We start from the raw sequence: 15669 nt of genomic DNA, 5'->3' as shown, positions 1-15669 counted from the left end.
TTTTTTCATTCTTTCCAACTGTCCGTGATTGCGGTTTCGTGTATTCCGCTCGGCTCTGTAACCGTTTCGGCCGGTCTTGGATACGATCGAGCAGAATCCACGGTTAATAACTCGTATTCCATCATCCGCGCCGTGCACTTTTGTGTACGCGGTTTTAATGCTATTTACGAACGCGATATCGCCAGCCTTTCTAACTTTGAACTTGAATCGGACACTTGCGCCGTGTTTGTATTCGCTCGCACGAAACGAGTATTAACCTCTGCAGGGATACCGACGCTGAAACGAAATTAATCGAGCTGCAGTGCGCGCGTATAGATCGTCTTTCTCGAGAAAGCGGCGAGCGGTTATGCCGAGGTTTCTCCATCGATTCGTTGCTCGAGGAATCGACCTACCGCGAGTCGCGACGTTTTAAACGAAATCTTCGCTACAGTCTTCCCGAAAATTGCCGTCTGGCGCAACAGAACCGTTCCAAGTTCGAAGAAACAGTGCCGCGCGGTCGAAAAAGGGTTAATCACTGCCACTTTCGAGGCGTGATTTCCACGGCCGGTATTCCATTCTTGGCCGACCACACCTGCGTGCAGCTGCACCTGCGACCGCCACGAAAACATCGCGATCGTTTCACGGCCGTAATTTCTTTGTGCCGTTGCTCCGACTCGTTACATGTCAGTCGTCGATTCTTCCCTGAATCTCACGGCGACCGAACGTTCTCTACGCGCCAACTCGAACGATTCCTACGGAACCTGACGCGGTCTTCTCGTGGAAGAAACAGGAAGGTCTCTGCCGGAGAGCAAAGCAAGGGTGGAAAATATGCAACGAGTGGGAGAACTCGTTTCGAGACGGATCGACGTCTTCGTGTCAAGGATACGTTCGTTTGGGTGGCGTAAACGAGCGACGAAGCGCGCAACGAGCGGTTCCACGCTCTTCTTCTTCTTCGTCTTCTTCGAGAAGTTAGCAACCGCGGCGATCCGACTATCCGGGTCATCGACGGATTCCGCCGCTGTGAACGTGGCATCGAAATGTCAGGCGCCTATAGTTCGATCCCCGATCTTCGGATCTTAGGGAAAAGTATACGCCGCGAAATTGCCCCGATCGACGAATCTTCTCCTTCTATTAAAATAAGATAGCGATCGAAGTTCGCACAGGGTGTGATGCAAAAGTAACGCAATCTCGTGTTTCGATGCTAGGAAGAATATCACGATACCGAGAAACTGTCGGAGCATCGCTGTTACGAACGATTCTATTGTATCAATAAAGCAAATGGAAACGAAGAATTCTATAGGTTTGATAAATTGATCGTCGTTCGTGCGAGGAAGATGAAACGTTCGTTAGATATAAATGTACGGATAGTACGATACAACGATAATACCGCAATAATAGGTAGAATCCGCGTGCTACCATTTGCGCGAGAACAAAAAGCACGAGGCAAACGAGATTAACTGTGAGCTGTTCGAACGCGTTATTCATACACGGCGTAATCCCAAAATACACGGTGTCCGATTATTAAGAAACTCTTTACGTTGGAAAATAAGATTACGCGCGAGTACTACTTCCAGTCACTGTACGATAATTCGCGCGTCTTTCCTCGTAAATTCCTCGACGCAATTTTCGCGTTTCCGTCGATGCCTTGTTTCCATAAAGCTTGGCCGCCAAATTAAAAATTCCCGGTCAAACTTACTTTCGTTTCGGCCGGCGTCGAACGGTGGCCAATTAAATCGGCCGTTTCGTCAGAATTCCAGGCGAAACGGAGTGGATCGATGGAAATCGGTCGCGCGGCCACCTTTGTCGCGCGCATATTTGTGGGGCGCGCGCGTGATGTCACATAGAAAGAGAGAGTCGTTACCGTTACGCAATGCGCGCCACGGCCGGAAGGTGTGTGCGAGCGTGCGAGCGTGCGTGCGTGCGTGTACGCGGCGAGAAAGTTGCGTGGCCCGGGCAAACGCTGACCTTACGTACTGCGCGTGCGCGTGTGCGGCCGAATCGTTTCGGCGCTCGATCGAGGCGATCGCCCGACAGCCGCACCGATCGCCAAGCGCTCCGGTCCTCTCGACGACGCGCTTCGAGCCTCGAGGAAGCGAGGAGAGCGGAACAGAGGTGCGACCGCTCGTTCGTCTCTTTGTATCGACGTTCGATCCCTTGGAATCTAAAAATCTAAAGATCGTCGTGCACGACCGGACGATGGAGAATCGTTGGTCGCTGGTGATTCGCGAAACGCCACAGAAACGAATAATTGGAACAGCGTTTCTTTCGTTGAAACCTCGATGGTTCCGCGTTAATGATTCGCTTAGGTAATCCTTCCGCGTATCTCGATCGTCGTACGTGGCAAAATTACGAGTGTCAACATCGGAGTTTGTCGTTTCAGCAATTAGCGACGGAAATTACCGATGTTCCTGTCGAGTCGATTAACGCCGAATTCTATCGTAAATATATATGGCTCCGATTATGTTTACTCGTATCTACTTAAATATACGTAAATTGCTGGTCGATAGCTGTAACGCCGAATACCACCTGGTCAACGGATATCGCCGACTGTTTCAAACATCCATCGTACACACGCGAGTTCAGATACAAGGAATGAAATTATTGGCCGAAAGAATCAGCCCTCGACTGCTGATCGAAAGCTAGCCGAAGAATGCCGAGAACTCGAGCATCGCGCGGTGACGAGCTCGACTCGACGGAAGCGGATCGACGCGTCGATGCGCCGGAAGCGGGTTTCGGTGGCGAAACGTGTGCCGAATAGACGAGACGGAAGGCGAAAACATCGGTGAAAATTCCTCGGTTCTCGAAACGACGCGAGTCGAAAGCGGGGATGTGTTCGGTCGATGCGGCTAGACACCCACCCTTCTCCGCTGACGCGAGGGCGAGTCAAGGTCGAGCAAGGTCGAGCCCCCCGGAACCCGCAGGAGAACTCGACGCGTCGCTAACGAGCCGATACGAACGACCGTGCGCGAGCAAAGACGCCCGAAGATCGCAGAAAACGATCCTCGAGATCTCCGCCGTCGTGAAACGGTCGTTTCGATCGGAGCTTGGGCGCGGACGCGGTTAACCGTTCGCCATCGTTCGGGTTATCTCGCGTCGTATTTTAAACGCGTTTTACACGCACCGACTTTTACTCGGATCGGAATCGAACGCAGGTTGAGAAACTTTTTAAGCATCGGTTAACGCTCCTTGCACGAGTCTCGACAGAGCGGTCGAATTACATGGAAATTATCCACCGATTAAATATCGCGGAAAAACCTCGCGAAGAGTCAGGATTCTGTCTGTGGAAGGCTGGAGAATTTGTTCGTTCGCGTGGTAGTTTGTTACGTCGGTCGCCTGCTGAAAAATTAACTCGGTCGCAATAGGGCTGGCAAGAAGTTAGGAGCAGAAATAATTTTGCACGACCCATCGTCCGTTTCCTCCGACTGCTATATATTCCGTGGCTGTGAAGAGGAAACGGTCGTCGCAAAATGGTAGGTTCGAGGACAAAATTGTCGACGTATTCGAGTCGAATCAATATTATTACGGACAACGTGGACGACGAGGCAGAGGGAAAACGAGCGTGCCTCGGTAACAAGCCATTTATTTACAACTTCGTTTCGAATTGAAAACGTCGAGCGGTCAGGAATAATTTAACGGTCGCGCGTACGAGTTCTCGCTCTGCGTATCCAGTCACGGGGGTAGGTGCATCTGAAATGCACCCTCGCAAGTAGAGATTTCGTCGAGGGTGTGTTTTCGGGGTTAACAGAGGTCAACGGGATTCTTAAACCCTGACCCGAACGATACGATCTTCCCTGGCTCGCGTTCGTTCGCGTCGAGCAAATTTTATTCGCGAATATATTTTCCTCTTCGTCCAAAGATCGATCCTCTGCCGTGTAACCAACTCGTTAGAAACGGATGGTCGATGCTCGTCTCGCGTCCGATCAGGTAGAACCAGTAAAAGTAAACGGTGGCGAGCTTTCTCCGGTTTGCAGGTCGGTAAAAGCTCGTCTATCCAATTTCGCGGTAGCTTACGATCTAATACGAAACCGACGCATATTGAACACGAAGAACGCACCGCGGATCTCGCGTACGAACGAATATTCCAAGTTACGACGGCCAAACGTCGGCCCATCGTCGCGTTCCAGAAAACGACGACTAGGCGCACAGGCTCGTTTTACTCCACGTCCGTGACTCCTCTCGTTATTCCCTCCCTTATCCTTCGAGTTTTTCGCCTTCCGTTTTTCCCTTTGTGCTCGTCTCCTCTCTCTCTCTCTCTCTCTCTCTTTCTCTTTTGCTCTTGTTACTCGATGAACAAGCAGACCTGAAACAGCAGTCTGTTCCCGGGCGAGAAGAAGAAACCGATCGTTTGCTCGACTACCTTGCCAACAGCTAAACACACCCGTTGGCTCGATCTACGCGGTCGTAATTACCGATTCAATTCACGGATCCGTCCGTGACGTCGAGAGATGGCGAGGTCCATTTATCGTCGATCGCCTCTCGATGATCGACTTCCTCGAGAAACGCGGCTACGTCCGCTAGAATTTCAACCTTGCTTCCGGTTCTCCCGACTTTCTCGCGCGCTACATTTCGCGGGGATTCGATTTTACTATTTAATTTCACGGGGAAAATTGCAACACCGGTAGAACCGCTTTATCAACGCGCCGGAGAGACCCGAAGGTGCTTTTCAGAAAATAAACGAAACTCGATACGATAGTTTATTCGTATCTTCGATGGAAAATTCTGCGATGTACGGTTAGTCGCGAGAGTCTTTGAAAATGAATTTCTACGAAATGTCGTGGCAAAGTCAACGTATCCGTTCCACGCGAAAATATCGAGTTTCTACGAAATGTTCGTTACGATTTGTACCCGTTCGAAAAGTTTTCTAAAATAACGCAAACTTGTACCGATAATATTAATTTTAATTAAAACACAGGGTCGTTTGAAAGAGCCGAAAGCGCGCAAAGAGTAGAATATCTGCGAGGAATGGACGACGAGCGAGATACGATGATACAACACGATCCTGTTTTCGTTCGAATTTCGTCACTGAATTTTCATCGGACACGCAGACCCGTCTGGGGCGCAAATATCGTGAATTACGCAACCGATCGGCGCGCGTTTAACCGTGTGGGCGCCGAAAGGTAAACGCGATAAAAAGCGGTCGACACACTTCTTTCTGGCTCGCGTGGTGATCCCTCTGGTTTTACGAGAGGAGACCGACGATGGTACGAAGCGGTGGTCGGAAAGCGAACCGAAGCGAAGCGAAAAAAAGAGGAGGAAGATGGAGGAGAGTGTGACGAGGCGAAGAAAGCGCGAACTAGCGCGGTGGAATCGCGTCAGTCATCGAGCGTGCCGGCTCGAGTCGATTTTCCACGGCGATTTTTCCTCGGCTGCTGCCATGAGAAATTGCTTAATGAAGCCGCGAGGTTGGCACTGCCTGAAAGGAAGGTAGAAACGTTGCAGTGGGTCAAGGAGAGACACACCGGCTTTCACTTCCTCTCCGCAGCGCCGCGCTATACCCCTCGAGAACACCTCCCATGCCTCTCTTTTTTTTTTTTCCTTCGTGCTTCCTTAGCCTTCTCTCGGGGCTACCGTTAGGAAGCGATCTAACCGCTCCCAGCGTCTAATGGTATAATCCGTTTTCACCGGAATCGTAATCGATCGCGATAGAAACGCGTATAACGAGCGTACGCTCGCGCGAGTCGCCAGGCACTTGCTAATCTTTGACACGAGCTTCCACGAAATCGAGACGGTCGAGAGTATCAACCTGTGATCGCTGCGACAAAGAATCGTATATTTTCGACGGGGAACCCTTAGCTTTCGTAGTGAAAGTAAAACGCGAAAAGCCTGCTCTTCGATAGCGATGGAACAAAAGCTGACATTTTGTGGACGTTGATTGTGTGATTCTAGTGGACACCAGGGAGGTCCAGCCACACGATGCGAACGAGAAGGAACAACTGAGTCTGGCGAGCGTCAAAGCAGAACCAGGATCGACCGGTACGACGACCACCACCACGGGAACTCGTCTGTTGCACGGTATTCTCTCGCAGCATCCCCAGCAGCACGGTCTAGGGGTGCAAAATGGATACGGCCGCCACTTGGCCGGCCATGCTCAGATGGGCCAGCCGTCCTACACCACTGCCACGATCGCCACCACCAGTACGCCAGGTCAATCTCAAACTACTTTCGCGAGTCTTTCCAGAGCCAAGTCGATCGAGAACGTTTTTAGCAAATTTTATCGATTTTTCAATTCCATCGCGCTACTTTAAAGCGAGAAATTCCGAAGAAACGAACGGATCGATCGACGTGGCCTCTAAACGACTGGAATATAATTCCCATAAGAGTTTCCAACGAGATCCCCGCGAATAATTTCTATCGATGAAAAATAATTGTAACGCGTATGCAACGTATTGCACGCTTTCGTCGAAACCTCGCAGTTGCGACTACAATAGAAACGCGGAGAAAGCAACGGAGAGGAGCAATCGTGGGTTCCTGCAAGCTGGAACAAGTGAAATCAATTCGTGCGAACGTCTGAAGGAAGACGTATCGAATCGCGTGCAAGGTCGTAACGAGACGAAAAACGAGCGATTTTTTCCATCGCTCCTCGTTTTTTCTCCCCTTGCGTCGCGTAAAACGAGAGTACGTGCATCGATTTTCCATTGGAACGGCGCTCTGCTCGGCCAATAATAATATTTACAAAGCAATATCGACGGCTGGCTGGTAAACAGCCGACAGGAAATCACTTCCGGCGTGGCTTGGCCGCGGCGCGCCGAGCCGAGCCGGTAAACGTTTGACTTTCCTCTCTCGCCACGCTTTTCATGGGCACGTCGCCGCGAGTAAAGCGTTACGCTCGCTCCCATTGGCCGTTTCTCCGCTAGCTCGTCCGCTCCACCAGCGTGCAATTCCCTCGCCGCTGACGTTAATCGTTAGAGACGACGAGCTGGCAATAAAAAGGCGAAAATTCCTGTTTAGCCGCCGCGCAGACCGGTAATATCGATTTCTCGACTTCCCGTCCGCCGATGAGCCAAGATTTCACCACCGGAGCTCACCTGTGCGACACGAGACCACCCGAAAATCCCCCACCTTCTTACCCTGTTTGCACGCAAGCTTCCTAGAAGTCTACCGAATAATTTCAATCTTCTAAACGATAAGAAGAAAGGGATTAGAAGGGGATAAAATGGAGCGTATAAAAACGCGTTGAAAGGCGAAAGAGAGGAAAAAGATATTTATATTATCAAGCCTGCACGTGATTCGACGCTTTGCAAAGTTTCGTCGCGTAAGCCAGACACGGGTGTAGTACTCGCGACGTGTTCCCTGCGATCCGGTTCACGAGTACCTCGCTCGGTCCGGTCGATTTACCAAAATAATCGATCGAAAAAGATGGTGAAAAAATCGACGAGTATCGCCGCTAGTCCTGAGATAGACCTATAGTCGATCCGCATCTGTAACGCGACGACGACGACGACGTGGACGTCGACGACGGAGGCGGCGCCGAACAGCGAAAAAGGATACCTAAGGAAAAAGACGTACGGAGATACAGACGGACTAACATCTCGCGCGACACAGAGGACCTTTTACGACTGGTTTCAGATCGTTCGCTTTCTCTGTCTGTTTCTGGCTGTCTGGCTGCGAGCAGAGCAGAGAGAGGGAGAGAAGGAGACCGTGGGAAGCACGAGCGATATGCATACCCAATGACCGGATGACCTTCGGCCGTTGCATAAAGATGCCTTTAATTGACGGCGCACGCGAAAACACGTTCGACGGTCTGGCACGGTGCTCGATAAAGCGACCGATGCTCCGAATCGTTCGCTGCTCTGGACCACCTCGGAGACTTTAATTCGTTCGCGAAACACAAAGACCGGAGTAACCGAGCGTAAAGACCCGCGACCGCCGCTAATTCGGCCAGATGGCGCCTTCGAGTTCCCGACTCTCGATACACAGCCGTTTTACCTTACCTTAAACTATGACCCCGTTTCGTGATCGGAATTTCGATTCATCGGAATTTCAATCCGGTCCATTTAACGGCCGTCGTACGCGTTTATTTCGCCGATGTGAAATTTCGTTTGCAAAATTTCGCAACCATCGAGCTCTGCGTTTCTGCGAAACAGCATGCAGCGGTACTCGCGAACTCGATCGGCGGATGAAACCGTCCGCGCTCGTTTCGCGTTATCGCGTAATTATTCGCTGGAAACGTACGTTGGAGTGGAAGCGTGCAAAACGTTGCAAAATCAACGAGGCCAGCTGTGCGCGCGTTTTAGTATCTATGCTTGGCTCCATTTTTTTCCTCGAGGTCAGTCACCTGGACGCGACTACCGAACGAAACGTTTGTATCGTTTTATTTTTGTTTCATCGCATGGAAACAGGAAGCGGATCACTGCCAGCGAGCCCCGCCGACAGCGGAGTCAGCGACGTCGAATCCAGCACGTCCTCGGGCGGTAACGAGGACGCGAATCTTTTATTGAAAGCGAGGCTCAACCCTAACTCGTCCCTTCAGCCAAGTCTCGCGTCCCATCATTCTCATTTGTCGTCAGGTAAGCGCATACGTATATCCTACGTCCAATTATCCTACTACGGAGTCTCGTCGTGTAACGATCTCGTTCGACCGATCTTTTCTCTCGGTCTAGTCTAGACGAACGACCTAGACAACAAGCGGACGATAATAGATCGTCCCGATTCCATGGATATTTTATCCGACGGTATTTCGAAACCGTATTTATCTCCGTTCAAATCTGTGATTCGTCGCGGTGCAACTGCTATAAAAGTTGAGAGAATTACGCGAATTTCCGTCGCTGCTACGTTTAGCGAATTACAAATCAAACCGTGGAACGACGTTTCCTAGTAATTTTGTATCAAACGTAGAAGCGAATATCGTACGCAAACCGTTTGTTGGCGTAATACCGCATCGTGTGCAACGAATTTATGGGAAATGCACGGAAAATGAATTCTATAAAACGTCGCAAGTACGGTACTCGTTGTAATAGTTAGCGAACGAAACGATTCTAGCAACGAAAATCGCATCGACGGCGAACGTGTTAAAAAAGGTTCGAACAAATTGAACGATAGATCGATGTAGGCGATACTTGCGGTTGTTGAGCGGGAAAAACCCGGTAAGATATTTGTCATTGTACGAACGTAAACGACTATATAGTTTCTTATTAGAAATCTCTGTGGAATGTCCGACAGCAGCGCTCGGCAGGTCAGCCTGTCACAGTCCTGGCGTTTATCCGTCGACGGCAGGCTTCCTGCCGCCCTCCTATCATCCTCATCAGCATCATCCCTCCCAGTACCATCCGCACAGAGGGAGTTCGCCTCACCATCAACACGGGAACCATACGATGGGCCCGACAATGGGACCGCCCCACCATCACCACCACCACCAAACGCAGAGTCTGCAACACTTGCATTATCGTCAGCCACCTACACGTAAGTTGCTTTATCTTTTTCCTGCGTTTCTCTCTTTTTTTCTTTCTTCTTGTTATTCTTTCCGTTTTCGTCGTCACCGTGGTCCACGATCTCGCCTTTCCCAAAGAAAACGATAGAATACGTAGAAATTGTCTACGTCGTATCGACAAAATCCCTCTGTCTCGCAATTGCAAACGTGGCCAATATCGCGGTTGCGACGTTTCCAGGGAAATTGAAATTTTTAATTTCGGTCGAATTTCTGCGAAAATGTCGCGTTCGCTCGAGATCGACGATTTACTCGGAAAAGCTGGTAAGTTGCGATGAATCTCCTTGGTAGGGAAATTCTACGCTTTGCGTTCTCGTTGTTTCTTTTTTTTCTATTCTTTTTTTTTTTTTTCTTTTGCGAAAGTGTGTAAATGGAAGTTAAACAAAAGGCAAAGTATAAGACGTTTCTCGACCTCGTTTCCACGGGCTGCAGGTACAGCGGTACCAGACGATCTCGATGTCTTGGCGAATTCGATCGAAGCCGACCACCAATAAGTCGGTAATTTCAGTATCTCGCGGCGATATCGAGGGAGAGAGAGAGAGAGAGAGATAGATTCGATAGTCGTGACGCAACGTCGACGCGGCTCGGGTTTATTTCGGCTCGCTCTGGGTATCGATTAATACGGAGAAGGAAAGAAAGTGTCTCGGCCTCTTAAGTAATTACGCTCGATAGATAATTTCACCGAGAAGAACCCGCAGGAAGCGATAATTCGAACGAGTCGATTCTACGTCGCTTTCAAAATCGTTACAAAGAACGAAACGACCGAATCGTAGCGTCTTAAACACACGGAAGAGCGTTCTTCGTGCGCGTTTAAAGATGGAAATTCGTCGCTCGAATTCCCAAATTCCTGTATGGCGATTAAGAGAGTAGCTTTCCGGGTACGGTGCGTACGACGTGCAACGTTAACAATAGAAACGCACGAGCGTAGACACGGAAACGAACTGGTTGGACGAACGTGCACGTTTATGCAAAGTGTTGCGATGTAAACCGCCGGCTGATATTTCCGGCAGTTCCGTGAAAATAGCTCGTAACACTTTAGTCGAACAACCGGAGCGGCTGTTGCCGATTCGACCGCATTACGAATCCCGATAAATACACCTAATCCGCGCTCTAGCCTGTCATCGTTCTTCCTACGACCTATAAGCCCCACGTTGCGAGTGTAAGCGCCGGTTTCGAACGAAACCGCGACATGGATTACCCAGCGGACGAACGAAATCTCGATCGAGGCGACGAAGCTCGCGGTGCGCGGGGTGTGCGCTCGGCCCGATCGAATCGAATCGTCCGCGAGAACGATCCAATTAAAAGCACCCGGCGCTAGAAATATCGGTCGAGCCAAGCTCGTGCTCGATTTCCACGTAACCACACGTCGCCGGTGAACGCCAGCAGCAGGAAACGCGTCTAGCTCGTCTAGTTGGACGAAAACGAAGAAGAGAGACAGAAAGAGCGCGACACTTCCTCGTGGCAGGTTGTAGATGCAAAGTGAAAGGAGTAGCGGGTTGCCTGCGGCAACAGCGGCTTCGACATAACCGAGGGTTCCATTAGAGTTAAAAGAGGAGAAGGAGATGGAGAAGGGGAGAAAAAAGCACAGGGAAGGTGGTGTGCGCATACGGTGTGTACGCGAGTTTCGCGTGGTCTGTTACACGCTACGGACGCTCGTCGTTCCCTGTGTCGAGCCTCGTCATCTACGTCGGCAGAAATCGCAACAACGCCGACATCAGCCGAGCCATTCGTTCTCTTGACCCACTTGCCTTTCCCTGATTCAACGGCCCAGATTCGCTTCCTGGCCGTCGCGCGCGTCGATAGGATCGTCTCGATCCGCGGACCGATCTCTTCCGACGTTTCCTTTTTCCTCTCGCTCCGTCTCGCGCGATTTTCTCAAGCACGTCCCATTTAACCGACCACGATTTCCCTTTCGAGCGAACGCTCGTAGAGAAAATCGTTACCTTATTGGCGCTAACAGCGGAATACAACCATACGAATCGATACGCATGAGAAATAAAAGTTTCTCGGTATTAGCATTAAAATATATACAATTATCGCACACTGTCGGTTTAGGTTTTTCCGGATACAACTGAAGAAATTTCGAGCGAACGTCGCAACGAATATCTTCCACGTGTTTGAGTATTCTCTGCGTTTACGTTTCCTCTAAATACACGAACGTCCGCGATTCGATAACGACGTCTAGCAGTGTAACGATCAACCTTGATACAACCGGTCGATTCAACGCTACAGGTACAACGCCGGTCTAAACGGTGTCAGATACTTGGCGTTCGCGATTGCGTTAAAAGCACGCGATTCTCTTTGCCGCTGGTACTCGCGTTTACTTTTATCGAACGAAGCGTATTTCGAGTCGCTCGATCGTCACACGATTGCGACGTTGGTTGCGGTTGCCGCAGGTTTTCGAATTTCGAGGCGATCGTGGCGCGAAACGAGCGCGGCGAAGCGATTAAAGAGAACAGCCGGGTCCAGAATCTGCCAAGAGCGGTAATCGCACGCGAGTCGCGCAATCCTGCCCCTCTTTTTCGCCTCTCCGATCGCGTTCGACGAAACGACAGCTGATTTCGCCGGGACACACACCTGGCCCTGTCGTGATTTCAAACAGCCGTGCTCGAATTGGATCGCCGCCAAGGTTGCACCGCGCGAGTCTCGCTCGAAACGAGCCACCGAATGGAAAGCTCGTCGAACCGCTTCACCGGCTGAAACTTCGCTTCCAACCGATTCAATTACCGATTATTCGCCGTCATTATCAATTATACAGACCACCGTATGGGAAACTGCATTGATTTTTATGCATTACGTACAGCCGATTCTTCGATCCATTGCAACGTTACGATGTAAGCGCGGTTCCTGTTCGACGTTGTTCAAATGACTACGCTAGGAACGTCCGCGCCGGACTTTCCCTGATTGAAAGTGTTGACGAAGCGTGGCAACCAGTTTAACCTCGTTTCTTTCGTTCTAACGAACGCCCGATTGCAAACTCTTCTATGTTTTCCTAGTTTATAACAGCTTATAGCACGGCTTGATCTCAGGCCGAACGTAACGTTCGTCGAACGATCGATGGAAATGTTTTTTCCGATGAAAGATCAAAATAGAATGGAAAATTTCGGATCTTTTGTTTTCGCAATTACGGTATACGTACGCAGGTGTTTTTGGCCTTTAAAATACACACACCGGCTATATCCGTTTAGTACAGAAACGTACTTCGACGTTCCAAGAAAACGTTTTTTTCTTTTTTTTCGCCATAGTATCCGTCTTTTCGTATCGAAGTATAATACCACCGAACGCCAATGAAATTTAACATGCTTGAAACCAATTATTATATGTATTTCCAAAGCAGCGTGTATCGCAGAATCGTAGCGTGAGCGTTAAAAGCGTGGAATTCGAAATGACCGGTTGTCTCGTTGCACGTTCTAAAGGTGATCGCTTAATTGGGACAGGCAGCTGAAAGCGGGCCGATTCGTGCGATCGCAGGGAAAATCTGCGCCGCGAATAAAATATCGTCCGTCGAGAATCGTCCATCGGGTACGTTCGCTGGAAACCCATAATTGTTTAATCGCGGAGGAACATCTGTTGATGTTTCGCAAAAAAAAGAAGAAAAAAAAGAGAAAAAAAGCGATCGCACGGATAAAAAAAAATTTGCGCACAGTGACACACCGTGTGGCAGGTAGGCCCTCTCGAGAGGCAGAGGCCGACTTGCCGAGTAAAAGTGTGCCGGATTGTATAATCGAACGTGAATAAGCAAAATGTTACGCCATAGCGATTTGGTAACTTTGCGGGGCGCCCCACCAGCGACGACCGTGTTCCCATTGCGGTGGCCGACCACGGTGGACGCGAACGAAAGCCGAGGGAAAATTCGACCTGCTCTTAAAGGGCCCTTCGATCGCAGGACCGCGACGCGGCTCTCCGTTACTGCTAGGTCCGATCGATTTACGGCAGACATATTGCGTTACGCTAGGGATACGGCCGGATCGGCTTCTCCACGCGTTTACCGATCGCGCTATGGTAATTCGTAGGTGGAAACAGAATTTGATTTACGTAGGCACGTCAGGTCCGAGCTTCCTATCGTTTCTGGTTATCTTACGACCGTATCTCTCAGCCGAGTACAAGTTCCGACTGAAGTAACACGCTTCAGATACTATCGAAAACGAGTATCTCGGAGGAAAGAGAGATTTCATCGTTCGAATTGAATATTTTACGGTATGGTAATTTGCAGGCGACGACGGAATGCCCGGTTTTGAGGTTCGTAGGTGTCTTAGTAGTCGCCTTCTAACGTTTGCGAACACGATCTTCGCTGCTTTCGATGGAGTACAGAGGAGGTGGTAGCGAAGAAACACGGTTCTAAGTTTCGATATTTGAGAAAGAGCGAGCCGCGTTAGAATCAAGGATCGCGCTCGACCGCGTCGCTCTTTCACTCGCGTCGCCTGGTCCGTTCTTCGAATAAGCGACATTCTAAAATTCAGATCCGGGCCGGTGCGTGCGCGAACTTTCGCGCGTTGCCAAATGGCCCGAAGTCTTTCCGCGATTTTGCCAAACCAGATTCGCCATCGGTCGCTTCTATCTAGAACGACGTACCAGATAAGCATCGGAAATAGCCTGGGAACTCTAAGCCGCCGTAAGCCACGCTAGCCAGCCTTTCCGCCTGTCAAAAGAAACAAACGCGTCGTCTCGTTTGTTCCGAATTTCTTCTTACTGCGAGAACTTGTTCTCGCGAGATGGATAAAACTAACGAAATAAACGGCGTTCCAACGGGCTAACGAGAGACGAACTGACAAGAGCGAGCGACGAGAGGATCGTAGTAGGCGCCACCGTCCGACCGGAATAGAAACGCGGCGAAGAATAGGCATCGGCCGGTTATTTTCGAACGGATCATCATCGAACTACGATTCGAGCAGAATCAGAGGCTCGCCGAACGTGTGAAAGACCCTTCAGGCACGTCGGGAACGAAAGTTTCGCGCGTCGCGCGCTGGCACACAACGTGGCACACATTTTAACGTTGAGGACGAATCGTCGTAAAGCGTTACAAGGCTCCGCGAGCCGATCAAATCCCGATCAACCCTTCTCGTTGGTTGCGAGCCGGCTGCAGCCCGTTTGTGCCAACGTTCCATCTGCCTTCGAAAATCGACCAAACGCGTCGCTCCTCGCGTTTATAATTTATTCGACTCGGGCTATCGATCGCGCGCTGCTTTCGATCGCACGGCGGGACAATCTATTCGTCGTTCGAGCTTTTTCCCTGCTTTTACTCGATTAAAACGTCGAGTTTGATAGAAAAAGAAAAGTAAAAAATAAAAAACGTGAAGATCGCGGTAGATTTTAACGGCTCTTTGTGGCGCGAATTACAACTGCAAAAATACTTTTACCGCGCGTCCTGTGTCATGAAAACGCAATGTACGCGACGAACCGACGTAATATTCGCGATATTCGCGATTCGACCGATTGGAAGAAGAAGCGGCGAACGATCGTTTACGACGTATCGTACGACGGCCTTACGATTTCGTATACCTACCAGTAGCGTTCTACGAATGTGACGGTGTTATATTTCCAACGGCAGAATCACAAGCTAGTGCGAATTACATTATTAGAAGTACAAAGGTGCCAAGTTGTACACCGTCACAGCGGAGTCGCGACTTTGCTTCGGCCGCGTGTCAAAGCGACGTCCGATGTTTCGATAGAATTCGTTAACATTAATTAACACGGTGAACGAGATCGGCCAGGAATCGACGATTGGCATTCTAACCCGATCGTCGTCGTATCGGGAGAAAAAGCTGGTTCTCGCGAAATTTCGTCTTCCTTGGTTGTTCCGAGTTCCTTTGATCCGTCGTTCGACGAACGATTTCGAAAACAGCTACGCGTGATTTCAAGCTTATTTCTGTTCGAGCAGGACGTGTAACACGGTTTCCCGGAACCTGTCATGTGATTCGGCGCCGAATTTTTCAGCGCGGCGCGATGCGAACTTTTGGCAACTGCGTCGGCCGAAAAAAATGCAGGGAAACGCGCGCGCGTATCCGAGTCTCGGCCGAGCAACCTCGCGCGGATCGAGGATGTCCTGGTTGCCCTAGATCAAGTACTCGTCCGGATATTTTTAAAAGATTGCCAGACGCGAGCCCCGCCGACGTAATTCCGAACGCGGCAGCGGCAAGGAAAAACGAAAGGTGGGAAAAAGAGGGAAAGAGACCGACGAATCGACGACGGCGGAGGTGGTTTAAGGTGGTATCGGGGAAATCAAAGAAAAAATAGAACGCACGGCGAGCTGCTCCGGCGATCGATGT

The 15669-nt window shown here is 50.2% G+C and overlaps 1 protein-coding gene across 6 annotated transcripts in view; it reads left to right on the top strand.

Moving 5' to 3' along the window:
• LOC117206001 (ecdysone-induced protein 74EF) overlaps window positions 1-15669 on the top strand; it is a 144091-nt gene that overhangs the window by 108788 nt on the left and 19634 nt on the right. For 4 of the 6 annotated variants that reach the window (XM_033444913.1, XM_033444914.1, XM_033444915.1 and 1 more), the window contains 3 exons: window positions 5866-6123; window positions 8319-8486; window positions 9139-9378. In XM_033444913.1, coding sequence (XP_033300804.1) covers window positions 5866-6123; window positions 8319-8486; window positions 9139-9378 — 666 coding nt within the window. The remainder of the gene's footprint in view (window positions 1-5865; window positions 6124-8318; window positions 8487-9138; window positions 9379-15669) is intronic. The other 2 variants (XM_033444916.1, XM_033444918.1) reach the window with 2 other exon arrangements.

This window comes from Bombus bifarius, unplaced genomic scaffold (genome assembly GCF_011952205.1).
Source record: "Bombus bifarius isolate JDL3187 unplaced genomic scaffold, Bbif_JDL3187 scf7180000007996, whole genome shotgun sequence".
Lineage (NCBI taxonomy): Eukaryota > Metazoa > Arthropoda > Insecta > Hymenoptera > Apidae > Bombus > Bombus bifarius.
The sequence above is the reverse complement of the archived record's forward strand: the minus strand, read 5'-3'. Positions and strand labels throughout refer to the sequence as shown.